The sequence below is a fragment of the Antennarius striatus genome, chromosome 20, assembly GCF_040054535.1.
Source record: "Antennarius striatus isolate MH-2024 chromosome 20, ASM4005453v1, whole genome shotgun sequence".
Taxonomy (NCBI): domain Eukaryota; kingdom Metazoa; phylum Chordata; class Actinopteri; order Lophiiformes; family Antennariidae; genus Antennarius; species Antennarius striatus.
In genome coordinates, this window is record NC_090795.1 from 10,744,376 (window position 1) to 10,757,934 (window position 13,559).

At 41.5% G+C, this 13,559-nt stretch overlaps 1 protein-coding gene across 6 annotated transcripts in view; it reads right to left on the reverse strand.

Annotated features, from left to right (window-relative positions):
• Positions 1-1,776: 1,776 nt before the first annotated feature.
• Positions 1,777-13,559, reverse strand: part of phldb2b (pleckstrin homology-like domain, family B, member 2b) — a 37,485-nt gene continuing 25,702 nt past the window's right edge. For 3 of the 6 annotated variants that reach the window (XM_068343765.1, XM_068343766.1, XM_068343771.1), the window contains 14 exons: positions 13,349-13,486; positions 12,374-12,502; positions 10,561-10,716; positions 10,259-10,369; positions 10,066-10,140; positions 9,223-9,375; positions 8,450-8,593; positions 8,184-8,283; positions 6,751-6,901; positions 4,853-4,943; positions 4,586-4,732; positions 4,038-4,257; positions 3,784-3,869; positions 1,777-3,663 (listed from right to left, as the gene is read on the reverse strand). In XM_068343765.1, the coding sequence (XP_068199866.1) occupies positions 3,523-3,663; positions 3,784-3,869; positions 4,038-4,257; positions 4,586-4,732; positions 4,853-4,943; positions 6,751-6,901; positions 8,184-8,283; positions 8,450-8,593; positions 9,223-9,375; positions 10,066-10,140; positions 10,259-10,369; positions 10,561-10,716; positions 12,374-12,502; positions 13,349-13,486 (1,842 nt within the window). In that variant the 3' untranslated portion in view covers positions 1,777-3,522. Of the gene's footprint in view, positions 3,664-3,783; positions 3,870-4,037; positions 4,381-4,585; positions 4,733-4,852; positions 4,944-6,750; positions 6,902-8,183; positions 8,284-8,449; positions 8,594-9,222; positions 9,376-10,065; positions 10,141-10,258; positions 10,370-10,560; positions 10,717-12,373; positions 12,503-13,348; positions 13,487-13,559 lie in introns of those variants that run through there. The other 3 variants (XM_068343768.1, XM_068343769.1, XM_068343770.1) reach the window with 3 other exon arrangements.

Here is a 13,559-nt window from a genome sequence, read left to right on the forward strand (position 1 = left end):
TTGGTTCTCTCAGGTTAAGTTTAACTTCCTATTGCTAAACACAGACAAACAATTATTAGCATGAATGACTAAGATCAAATAAATATCAAGTGTATTTTAAAAAGATATTAACATTGTGTGTTTTGTTGCATTTATTTCTGTTTGCTTCATGTTTGCTTGTTTTGTTTAAAATAACCACTGAATGTGTTACTAGGGATCGCATTTTCTATATGTTATTGTCTCTTTTTTTAGGTTGGACTTAGTGCGATGGTGTACAGCTCACCCCCACACATTATCAAAGAACAGATGACAGTAAGTGACCAGTGATGGCAGTGTAAATTTACCTCTCCTGTGTGTACATAGATACTACATCCTTGGATGTGCTAGTACACATCATTAGTGTTGTTTCCTGACATCATTGGGTGTTTCGGGTTGCACAACATCAGACATCTTCCCTCAGGCGACCCAGCTGGGGCTGATCAGAGCCTGACTTGGTCCCAGCAGCCTTCTCCACACTTCTCAAACCTTATAATTCAGATCTGCCTTGAGGCTTTCTGCATGCACTCATTGGCTTTTTCCGTGAGGTCCTCTCAGTAGACTGTAAGTTCTAAATGAAGGACTTGCTTGGAGGAAGCAGATCTTAGCACCATGTTCTTGGAGCTTGAGCTGCCTTGTGTCTTAGTCAGGACTCTACAAGACCGCAAACACCTCTTAAGTTCTGAATTTCAATACTCATATTGTCACGGTTCGGCGTGGCAGTGTTGCTGTGTGGCAGGGAGAGGCCAAGCTGGTGGGTGGAGCCACGGCTCCACACCTGGGACTCATCCACACACCGTGGTGATCATCTCACCTGAACTTGTTTTGAGCTAATGACTCAATGAGAGCTCAGTGCTGGTTCATTGCTCATGTTTGGTTCCTGGTAATGTCTTGTTTTTTTTCTAATTCTTGTCTGATTAAATTTTACTGTCATGATTATCTTCATTTGATATGTTCCCAGTCTGTTGTTATGTGAAGCTCATTATGTCTTGACATGTCAAGCTGTGGCAGAGGGTGTGGCTGGATCTTAGCAGCACTCTGCTCATCAGCCTCATCTTAAAAGGCTTTGCTTTTCCCTAGGAGGGGGTCAGATTATTCTGTTACAGGTAGTTCAAGTCTGGACCCCAAGGAGCAGAGACTGACACAAACGTAAAAATAAACAGTTGTATTGCTCAGGCAAATACATAAGTGAGCAATGAAACCGAAACAACAGGGCAAAAATTAACAAAAATCCACAAAACTAAAAGGAGCATGTAGCAACGAGAAGACTAGGAACACTAGCATCACAAAATAATCTGGCCCCCTCCTAGGGAAAAGCCAGACCTTTTCAGATGAGGCTGATGAGCAGAGTGGGAACTGGTGTGGCTCGTCAGCTGCTAAGATCCAGCCACACCCTCTGCCACAGCTTGACATGTCAAGAGAAAATGAGCTTCACATAATAACAGACTGGGAACATATCAAATGAACAGAATCATGACACATATAATTGGGTACGGACAATGAGAGTATGTTTGTGCACCGTCGTCAAATCCTCAAGCCACAATCTCTTTAAGAATCTTGTGCAGAATGCAATACATGAAATATATTCTATTAAATTAGAATACAGTACATTCAATTAAAAAAACACCTCTTCTTCTACAATTGTTTTGCTCACTTTTGTGATGACTGTTCCAGTGGTTAATGTTGCTTTTCTGAGAATTGTTTAATTTCTGATCCTTTCAAGTTTTTTCAATGCCATGTGATGTTGGAGGAAAGACAAGATAAAATATATAATTTTATTATTATTTATGAGGAATACAAAATTAAGATGCATGCATCAGTAATGGCATAAATACAACATATTCAGCATAAAAAATTAAATATTCTAAAAACATTTAAGCTTGTGGAGGCTTCCATGGTAACAGCTCCTTTTGTTTGTGGAAAATAAACATGTGCTTTTCATGCTATAACAGATTTGATCTTCTGTGAATAAAGGAGAAGCCAAAGCAAACAAACCACATATACAACATACCACATAAACTTATACTTTGGTCAATAAAATAAACAAACAACAGCAAGAAAAAAGAGTGCGCTGATTACTGGACTCAATTATTAGACATAATAGAGCATGTACTATAATAAAAATACAGTTTGACTATATATTTAAGTAGCACTAATAAAAGCAATGAAAGCTAGTGGACTAAAGCCGCACAGTGTCAGTCAGTTGGAAACTAAAGGCGTCATAAAGGACAACGTGTTCCATACAACGTCTACCAGACATCTTCAAGGGTTCCACATTTTGTTCTCGCTCCATATACAGTTTAGCATTTAGTATAAAGATACTGTCGTGTTTAAAATATAGATAATATTCATGTCAAAATACTGTTACACAAAATATGATTGAAAAAGGCACAGATGGGCTTCTTGAGTTCATAATGGACCATAAATGACATATTTTAAACTAAACTATAGCCAACAAGATATACAAATATTAAACACGTACTGGAAAATCACACGTCTCTGGACAAACAACGATTTCTGATTGTGATTCTGTGGTGGCACAAGTGTAAACCTAAGAACAGTAATCATTCTGAAAATGAGATAATCATTCCATGGAGCGTATAAACACACCCCGACTCAATGCTTTCACGGGACTCAAATTATTAATGTCAACATTTAAGAATAGCACCGTGCAGGTACATTAGTTCTAAGCTCACAACATGTACATCAATCACGCACATACAAAGGCACTTCTTTAGCACCATGTGTCCAAAATCACATATGATCATAGGATGGCATACATGCACATCCATGCATGCAGTTAAGACCTGAGAATGCCACAATAATCGTAGATGATATGACGTTAAGATGAAAAAAGTATAAAACTAGAAATATATCTTTCAACTACTTTTACAAAATTAAAATTTATTACTTATCATAAACAGGGGAAGTATCTAAAAAGGATTAAAACACACCAACAAGATTTTCAAATGAATTAGAGCTCATTTGCAAAATAAGCCAATATTCTTAAAAGTCTTCACAACTGATTAACTGACAGTGAGATGTTTGTAATGACATCACAGAACGCTCAACCTTGTGGAGTTTTCTCCATGTGAAAATACTTTGTGAAAAGCTTCTGAGGGCTGATGAGGAGAGGCTGAATCATTAATCGCTCTTCTTTGAAAACAACTGTTTGTAAAAAGCTCATAATAATATGCGTTTGAAAAAAAACATTTAATATCTCCTGACCTTCATAACTACTCTGGAACTAAACCAGATCGCCTGAAAGGGTTCACATGAATCCTCTGGATGATTGTACACCTGGCCCCTCTTGGAAATGAGGTGAATATAATGCTATAAAAATTTCTTGAGTAGCTCAAGACTCTTGTTGCTACACAGCAGAAACTGCATTCAATCTTCAGCATAGATGGTGAACAACATTCACCCACACAAAAAGCTCAGAGGAGTAAAACATTAAAGACAACTTTAAAGCCCCACAACACAGGTTTGGCAAATCCTGCCCCTTCACTACACCATGAACTGTGTGTATCCCTCTGCACCAGTGACGATCACATCCATCCAGATCCTCATGGCCTCCGGAGAGGGAGCAACCATGTAGTACACTCTGTCGTGAGTCTTCACACTGAAGGTCAGGGAAGGGTTTGGGCTCTGAAGGAGAGACAGGAAAGAGGGAGAGCACACACAGAACAAATGAGGATGTTAAATCAGAAGATAGCAAATCATACATTCCAAGACATGTGATGGTTTTGTGGTGACGTGGACTCATACTTTATGAGCATTCTTCAGGTGATCATAATACACTTCTTCAATAGCTTGGAAGTAAATGACTCCCTTCAGCTTGGCTTCATGCTTATCTGTAGAAGACAGAAAAAAACATCAAGAATACAGACATTATTTATCCTCCTTTATTTAAATATTTAAACAGAATCTCAAACTGAATGAATCGATTTAACGGAAGTTTATTCATCCATATTTGCTCCTGTGTATTTGTGTCTTCATGTGGTCATTTTCCTCTGTCATACCTGCATAATAGGAGAGTGTGCGTCGGTTGCGGTCAAAGACGAACCAGCGTTTCTTCCAGGTTTTGATTTTTCCTCCCATTTTTACCAAGTAGCCACGGCAGGTCTTTTCAGAGATGGACAAATGGAAGCAAGTGTCTGCGCTGTGGCCGGCCGACTCGATGTGAGAGCGCAGATCAAAGTCATCCTTTCGCACTGGCAGGTATCGAGTCAGTGGTCGAGACTGGGGAGAGAAAAGAGTGAATGAGTTCAGGGACAAGGAGTGGGAATGTGTTTCGAATTACTCTTGTGTAAATGTAATCATCAGATGTATATGTTCCTTCTTCTGCTGCCAGAAAGTGATGATCTGGGCAGGGGAACAAAACATAATGAATGAAGTTTATATATAGAGAGAAGGGAGCGCAGATCTGAGTGAAACCATACAGAATGTTTGTTAGAGAAACCAGATCTAATTCTTTGTCATTAAAGGTCACCATGAGTTCAAAATTATCTTTTAGATTCGAAAAAATTTGATAAGTGTCTTTATAAAAATATATTTTCCTCTGTCCTACCTGTGCTCTCTGTTTTTCCCGCAATTTCACTTCACGATCGATGAGTTTCTGGCGTCTGCTCGTCTCCTCCTGCAGACGCTTCTCCAGTTCCTCCCTTCTTTTCCGCTCCTCTTCCAACGCCTGCTTTCGCAAGTCCATCTCTCGCTCCTGAGGAATAATTTAAATTGTTTTAGTACACAGTCATTCAACATGTTTGCTTTAAAATGTTAACATTTATGCTTTTATAAATGCGACGTGTCCTTGATTCAGATCTGATCCCATAATGACCTTGTGTTCCAGGAGGTTCCTCTTCTCCACTTGAGCTTCTCTCAGTAGACGTTCCATCTCCTCTAGCTTGGCCATATTGGAAGTGCTAGCACTGCAGAATGCAAACAGATAAACACATGCAGTGGCACAGTCATATTGACACATCAAGCTGTTAACTTCTGAACCAGGACTTATTCAGTCATTTCTTCCAGGCACTCTATTTTTGGAGAATCTCCAGAAAAACCTCGTCCCTAAAGTTTTCTATTAAAATATATTTTTTACATTTGGAATACATTATCTTCAACTACTGGCCTAGTTTAACTTCAGATCTCCCAGCCTCACAGATGGTCTTCACATGGTATGTTTTCCTTCTTAACATCACAGAAAAGGGATTTTTGTGTATATGTTTGTGAAACAGTGATTTTCTCTCTTTCTCACTAATTATCTCTCTCTGATACGAAAACACAAACAAAGTCTTTCTTATCCAGAGCCAAAGGGAAATGGATACCCAGTGCTGATCTGTGATGATGTCATCACAGTGGATGGTATATATTATAATCAGTTTAAACAAATCCTGAAGCATGGGAGGGTGAGAGGAAGAAGTGAGGTACGCCAAGTGATTGAAAAAAAAAACGGACCGGGGGAGGTACTAGAAGATGAGGAAAAAAAAGAAGAGAAATCAGAGAAGAGAAAATATTTTCCCGCTCTCTTCTATTTAAAAAAAAAAAGAAGAAACATTTACCTGTGTTATGTAAAATCATCAGAACTTTGACTCTCTATTTTTTGTGTGTGCAGTTTTCATTAAATATTATTATTTAACATGCAAATAAAATTTGGATAAGATTGTATTTATAATATATATGCATATAAATCAGATTCTGCTGGAAAGGAATATTTTTCCTATGACTTTCTTGTAAAAACCTGAACAAACACCACATAGAGAATGAAGATCAACATGCCCTTCTATTTGTAGAAACTCCAAATAATTTTAGATTCTGGTTGCCAATAATTATTCACAAATATGATCAATCTAACCTAGCTCTAAGCTCAAAGAATCGTACTCTCTCTTCTTCTCTTACCTCCGTCGATGAGAGGGAATCACACTCATACTGACTTTATTCAATCATGCGGATTACTTGAGAAGAATGTTATTTATCTTGTCACCACAGAAAACAGGCTGCATCACTGACACACTGACAAAAAAAATCCTGCTCTATCACAAAACGCCGTCCAGCACTGGTCAAGAGTCCACAGCAGACATCTACCCCTCAACCCAGAGGCGATACGACACGATACGACCGGATCCATACTGAGGATCCCAGAGGCAGTCTGTTCCAGGAAAACTCTGTGAAGGCTATGAGACTGTGCATAATCTATTTGCAGCAGTGGGACCATACCATTCAGAGAAACAAGACGAGGGGAGACAAAAGACAGATGTGACCACTGTAACAAGGGGGGAAATGGAGAATGAGCACACATGGTTTCAGTCTGGATGGGGGCAGAACCCCAAATGTACCTCCACGCTCTTGGTTGCTCAATTCCTTTGAGCCCAAGGGGGTTGAGACACACGCACACGCACACACGCACACACATATACTTGCAGTGCTCTTCTGTAACCTGACACTAATCAGGAGTCCCCTGCAGCTCACGTAACACAGGTCTACACACTGTATTCCCCAAAGACGGTTCATAAAAGGAGGGAAACTTTTGCTTTGTAGCTCCACATCTTTTTTTACATTGATTCCCTCTCTTCTCTCTTTCAAATTTCAAATTAAAAGCATAAAAAACAATTGTGTGTTTTTCCACTGTTCATCTGCCCATCAAATGTTGGATTCCAAGTCTAACACACGTGGGAGTTGTCGAGCGGAACAATGTTTACAGCTAGGCCAGAAACAAACACCGCCATCGATGACGCTTACCTGGAAACATTGTCAGGTGAGCAAGCAGAAATGCTGGTTTCAATGGAGTCTGTGCTATCCACACTCATAGTGTCAAAGGGCTGGTTGTCACGGTACCCAAAGGTATCAAGGTAGACGTTGGTCTGGGAAGCTGCTCTGGAGCCATTCTGACCTAGAAACAGGCACACAAAAAACAAAGCAGGTTCAGTAATGACATAAGGTACTTATTCCTCCTGTCCAGCTTGAGGTACCTGTCGGTGTCACTCCGTCTGGAGCGACAGTCTGACCCGCAGGCATCAGTTTTGGATCACTAAGGCCCGCCACTGTGAAAGGTTCTTACTCTTTACCTATGTAACTACTCTTGATAAAAAGCCTGTCCAGGTGTTACACCTCTCAAACAAACAAAGCAGGATGTCTGCAAAGTGAACACAGTCAAAGCTCTGACAGTGGTTCATGCAGTCCAAACGGGTCCTCTGAAAAGGAAGGAGTGTTGACACTACAGATACTTAAACGAGATTCTAACTCGGCCTCTTGGCACAGGAAGACATGCAACAACCCTGATAGTATCTGCTTCTGCAGCAGACCCACCCATGTGATGAGCCGGATAAAGGAACCAAAGGGACCAAATGTGTGCAAGGGTACAGAAAAGTGTGATAGATAAACTTTCATGACCAAAAACTAGGACCATTTACACGTCCACATGGAAACACAGGCATTGAAATTGAGTGTTGTCAAAATCATCCATCAACTTCCAGAAGCTAAATCTGCATTCAGAGATACTTCACCAACACAGATGGCAGAAGGATTACAGTCTGTACAGCAGATTATGATAATGGTGGGAAATGACTACTGGATGTCTGTGGTAGGAAAATTCCTCATGAAAAATCATCTAGACACATTTGAACTTTTTTCATGTTAAAATCTCTGCTTAATACTTACATAAACACACCTCATGGAATATTTCCCCCAGCCCTGACACAATCCAGACCATACTCCAAATCTCCATAACCCCAAAGCTCCAAACTCTGCTCACTGTGTTGAAAACATGTAATCCTAATCCAAACCTTTAACCATGGTTTCATTCTCACTTATTAAGACTTCCACTTTGTTCCCATAAAGCTGGCGATACCCCACAATGTGACTGCAAACAGACTTCTAGTCAAACAACATGAATGAGACACATCCAACACTTAATCACGTGACGCCTTTCTCTGCTGACATTCCTGCACTATCTCCACAGTCAGATAAACAAAGGAGAAACTTTCTGATCACACAAAAGTGTGTGGGGTCTACTGCCCCTCCTCTCACACACTCCTCTCACACACACACACACACACACACACACACACACACACACACACACACACACACACACACACACACACACACGGATATATTGTACAATAAAAAGTGTTTGGATGTCACAACCCAAATAAAAGTGTGACTATTTATACCTTTATGCAGACGTCGAGATTCAGCTTCCTTGTTGGATAAGGAGAGAATTCTTGGAAGGATGCTGCCGCAACTTGTGCTCTGAACCAGAGGCTGATGGGACTGAGACCAGAAGACAACACACGGTTTCACCAAATACACTAGTGTGATACTACATGAGGATTATACGTGTGTGTGTGTGTGTGTGTGTGTGTGTGTGTGTGTGTGTGTGTGTGTGTGTGTGTGTGTGTGTGTGTGTGTGTGTGTGTGTGTGTGCCCGTGCGCATACCTTTGGGGGGAAATTGCGTCCCAGAGTTGAACACGTGAACTGAGGCATCCCAGTGGATGTGGTCTTCTTTCTGGGCAAAGTGTCACTCAGATGGGAGCCGTCGTCTCGCTCAGACCGCCTTCTCTCTTCCAGCATACGGAAATGCTGGAACACACACACACACACACACACACACACACACACACACACACACACACACACACACACACACAACAAAGGAATGCAACGTAGATGAGTGACTGATTATCAGTTCTAAAAAAAAGTCATTACTCTGATGTAGCAAAAATCAACCTATTTCATAGAGATTCTTCATTTATATGAATTCATATTAATTTATTCATAGTCTTTATCATTAGAAGCATCATTCAATCAAAGCAAATGTGTTTTCATAACACACACACACACACACACAAACACATATTACCTCTATGTGGTGGTGACGGAGCTTTTTGACAGGAAGGGGAGGCAGGGGGGAGTCAGGGGGAGGAGAGGGGTCTCGATATGACACCATGTTCTCTGGCCAATGCACAGAGGGTGTTTGGGGGAGGGGGTGGGGATTTAAATGGGACGAAGAAGAAGAGGAAGAGCAGTGATAGTCGACAGGTAAGGAAGAAAGACAAAGCTTTAAAGAGAGGAGAGGAACATTGTCAGAAGACTGAAAACGAAGGAGGAATATTTAGAGAGGTGATGTCGCTGTCGTACAGACACACACATCCAGACACGTTTACTGTGGGCAAAATACATACTCAGTCCCTTCAAACCGCTACACACACCTCATCCTCTGGTGGTTTGGGGCTGTCGCCATCAGGGGAGGGGTTTACCTCAGACTCAGGAGAGGCTTTTGCTGAGGTGGGATGAGGGGCGGGCTTAGGGTCCCCCCCAAGCTGAGAGTAAAGCTCATTGATTTCACTGACTGTGACATAGCCCTGGAAAGTATTATGTGGAGAAATAGGGGAGAGAGAAGGGGTGAGGCATAGCATGAAGTGAGTCAGCCATATTAAGATGTGACAAACTGGAGAATTAGTTGTTAGAATGATGCAGATTTTGGTGATTTTAGCCGTTACCAAGCAAAACAAAGTATTGAATTATCACCATATTAACTTGATACTACACTGTTAACAGTCACTGAGTGCAGTAAACAAAACACATACATTCCAACAAGGTCACGTCAGTATTATTGAGTGAGCTGTGAACTGAATCAATTAATCAAGCTTCTCTTTCATGTAAATCTTCCACTCCTGCATCGCAGAAAATGGCAGTACCAACAAAAAACAAAGGGAAAAAGGAGGAATAAATGCAAATGAAAGGTTGAGTTCATCATTCAATAGGAAAGGATAAAGGGACAGATTAATCACACAAGGCAAAGGTACCTCAGTGTTCTTGAGGAAAATAGAGGAGAAGAGGGATGAGAGGATGCACAAGTTGACAGGAGGAGGAGAAACTGCAGCAGAGGTGGAGTCATGGCAATAATCGCTAAAAGACAGACACACATCAGCCAGACAGGCTGTGTCCTAGCAAACATAGAAGGAAACCCTGAAGGTTAAAATCAATGAGGGTCCTGTACACCCTAAGAGGTTTGACCATGTTCTAGCCCGACACCTGCCAATCAAACCTACCTCCCTGAGAGTGAAACCTCTGCCGCCGGTGAGGTCAGAGTATCTTCTCTCCAGCGTGGCAAGGTTTTCTTTCTCCTACCAGACCGAAACAAAACAGCCAATCATTAAAGGATTGAAGCTGTCTGTGCTGCTTTCCACTCCAGTCGTACACAAATTTTAAGAGGGTCACATGAAAACATGAATCTCTTCGCACCCTCTGCAGCATTGTTTCGAGATTGCTCCTCTCCTTCAAGAAGCTCTCCTTCTCTCGCTGAGCCTGCTGGGTAATCTGTGCGGCCTGCTTCTTCAGGATTAACAGACGCTCCTAAAGGAAGGGTAAAAACAAATAATCAAACTAACTTTATCTCAATCTTATCTAACTTAACATATTTGATTAGTAGTGTAATGAAACACAGTGAAGCCAGTGAAGCTTGATTCCTGATCTTATTCATGATTTTGTATCTGGATTTAAATTTCTTGCTAACATGATGACAGTCCCCGTGGCTCAGCCGTTACCTTGCGAGTGACAGAACTCCGCTGGTAGTCAGCGATATCTCGTAGAAGCTGTTGGGTGTGGATCTCCTTCTCCTCGTCCTGTCTGCTCTCTTGCTCTAGGTGCTGGAACTCCAAGTCTTCAAAACGCTTCGTCTCCGTCTCGAGCATCTCACAGTCCTGACGCACAAACACAAAAACAAGTAATAATCCATGTATAAATGACAGGTGTAACCTTACAGACCTATATACAACACAGACTTCAGGAGATACTCAGATAAGGCTTACAATATATCAGACCAAAACATGTGTAAACATATACAGGGAATGGACTGTAATTAATATAAAAACATGGATTTATTAAATATTATGGTTTACAATGAAGGTTTCTAAATTATATATTATAGACAATATATGAACAGTTTGACTGAGGTTTAAGGATAAATTAAAAGACTAAATCCTGGTCTATTTGACAAATTTGTGTATCATAGTAACGGCAACGCATCCCAGTGTAGTGAAAACTGATAACTTCGAAAGCATTTCAAGGGTCTTTCTCATCTCCCGACACACTGATGCAGACAAAGCAAAGACTCCTGATGCTTCATCAGCAAATTACAGTCATGCAGACAATTTGTAGCATCTGGTAAACATGCAACATATTCCAAAATGTAAGCATTACACCAAAACAAAAAGAAATCAATATAATATAATATGGGGGAAAACAGAGCACCTGGAGAAAAACCACATGCAGCTGAGGTAAAATTTGGAGTCTTAAAAGTTCCTGTATGTGAACGGCAGCATGAATGACTATTTATGTGTCAGCTCTGTGATCGGCTAAGTCTTCAGCATAGTGAACCCCTCCTCTCCCCCAAAGCCAGCTCAGATAGACTTTCAAAAGCAAGTATAAGTAATGAATGATGGATATTTTAATGTGTGAAGCACAAAAGATGAAGCTTTATACCCTCCGTTACGCCATTACGCTGGTATATTTCTACAACAGACACCAGATACATGCTTGGTTCCTCTGGTGAAATAAAGGAGATTTGCAGATAGAAAAAGAACATAGACTGGGTCAAGAGCAAAGCTGGGACTGAAAGAGTGCTTGTTCACATGCACATTCAAATATACAATCATCACGTCAGCACAACTCTTTACTTAAAGTTTATTTATTTGAGTGTTAACATAGATATGTGTGCATCAGGGATGTAATACTCCATTGTGAGACAGTTAAAAATCAATCCAAATGTGTGATTGTTCAAATAAGTTGGGAAGTCAAAACAATCGCAATGCCACTTTTAAACAGCAGAGGGTGCAATCTACTTTTGGTTTCACTTGACTTCTTCTAAGGCAGGGGTGTCAAACTCACACTCTGACCTTTTATGCTCTTGCGGGCCACATTAAATGATGTGGTGGGCCGCATTTGGCCCCCCGGCCTTGAGTTTGACACATGTGTTCTAAAGGTTTACATTGAAAGATGACATTGAATGCATCGTTTATTAGAGGTTTTAATGAATATTTGGTGGTTTACAGATACACACTCCCTCACAAATGCTGTGTTTTCATCTGAGAAATAATTAGAAGAATCTCTTGCGAGCTCACTCACTTAAAAATTATCGAGAAAATCGAATTGGTAGCCCAGTATCAAATTGAGTGAGCTGAGAGTATCATGACCTCTGTAGTGCACATATTAGTTTTCATCCTGGTTTTCTTGGTCCATGTTGCATGCTCATCCTTGCCTGCCTGTTGTGATTTGTCTGCATGGATTCACTGGTGTAAACGCATGTGGTTTGTTCCTTTGTGCGTGTCTGGAGGTGTGTGTGAGTGTGTATGTACTGACCCTGGCCAGCTGCTCCTGCAGGGGCTCCTTGGTGGCCTCAGGGCAGCTGTCCAGCTGGGAGCGCTGCTCACACACACTCTGAGCCAACCTCTCTACTCTGTCCCTTTCTGCCTGCAGCAGCTCACACGCCTGGCATACAAGCCCACACACATACACACACGCGTGTACACATTTGTTCATGTGCACATGCGGACAAGGAAAAACACACGCACACACATGACAGAGAGAGGATGGCAGCGTTAGTGGGAGTGGGGGGTGGGGCACAGTTAGTTGGTGCTGCGACCGGGTCAGTAAGATTAGCCTGGAGGGAGGAGGAGGAGGAGGGGAAGCTGGAGAGAAAAAGTCCAACAAAACGGGATGGAGAACCGTGGAGGAGAGTAGATATGGTGGAATTATGATGACGTGAAGGGTGTCATGAGTTCTCCTGCTCTTCGTCCTCTGCTTGAATTCAAATGGAAATGACTTAGAGAATGAATGACTCAGTGGATTAATGCCCTCCTCTTTCAATACCATAACACACTTACTCTTAAACACAAGATCTGAGCGCCGACTGCACTGTGTGTGTGTGTGTGTGTGTGTGTGTGTGTGTGTGTGTGTGTGTGTGTGTGTGTGTGTGTGTGTGTGTGTGTGTGAGAGAGATAGAACTGGTGACTGCTACACCCCAGGCAGTGTTAACAGATATATATTTGGCATGAGAAGGATTAACACCAACCGGTCGGTCACATGACTCCTACATTTATCAGAGTACTCTCCATACCATGCCTCGAGACTGCAAATGCATTTTGCTGATGAAATAAATCAAACAAGGTGCAAAAGTTGCGTTGTCATACTTCTCCATGGAGTCATGCTCACTGCATTTCACTTGTCCTTCAGTCTTTTAACCTCCCGGCGGTTTAACGGGCTTTCATTGTGTCAGACATCATGAATTCCTGATGAGTTCCTCTCTTTAGTAAAGAAACACAGCCTGTGAAATACCTTTTCTTTTTCCTGCTGGGACTTAGTCTCCAGGTCAGCCATCTTGTTGTGTAGTTTTTCCAGAGCATCTTTTTCTTGCTGAAGAGCATTCATCTCCGACTCCATCTCCGCCTCCACCAGGGCTTGCTCGACTTCCACCTGCGATAAACACAAGCCAGAGGGAGTGTTGTATTACGGTTCTTTAGGAGTTATGTTCAAGTCCCACTTAATA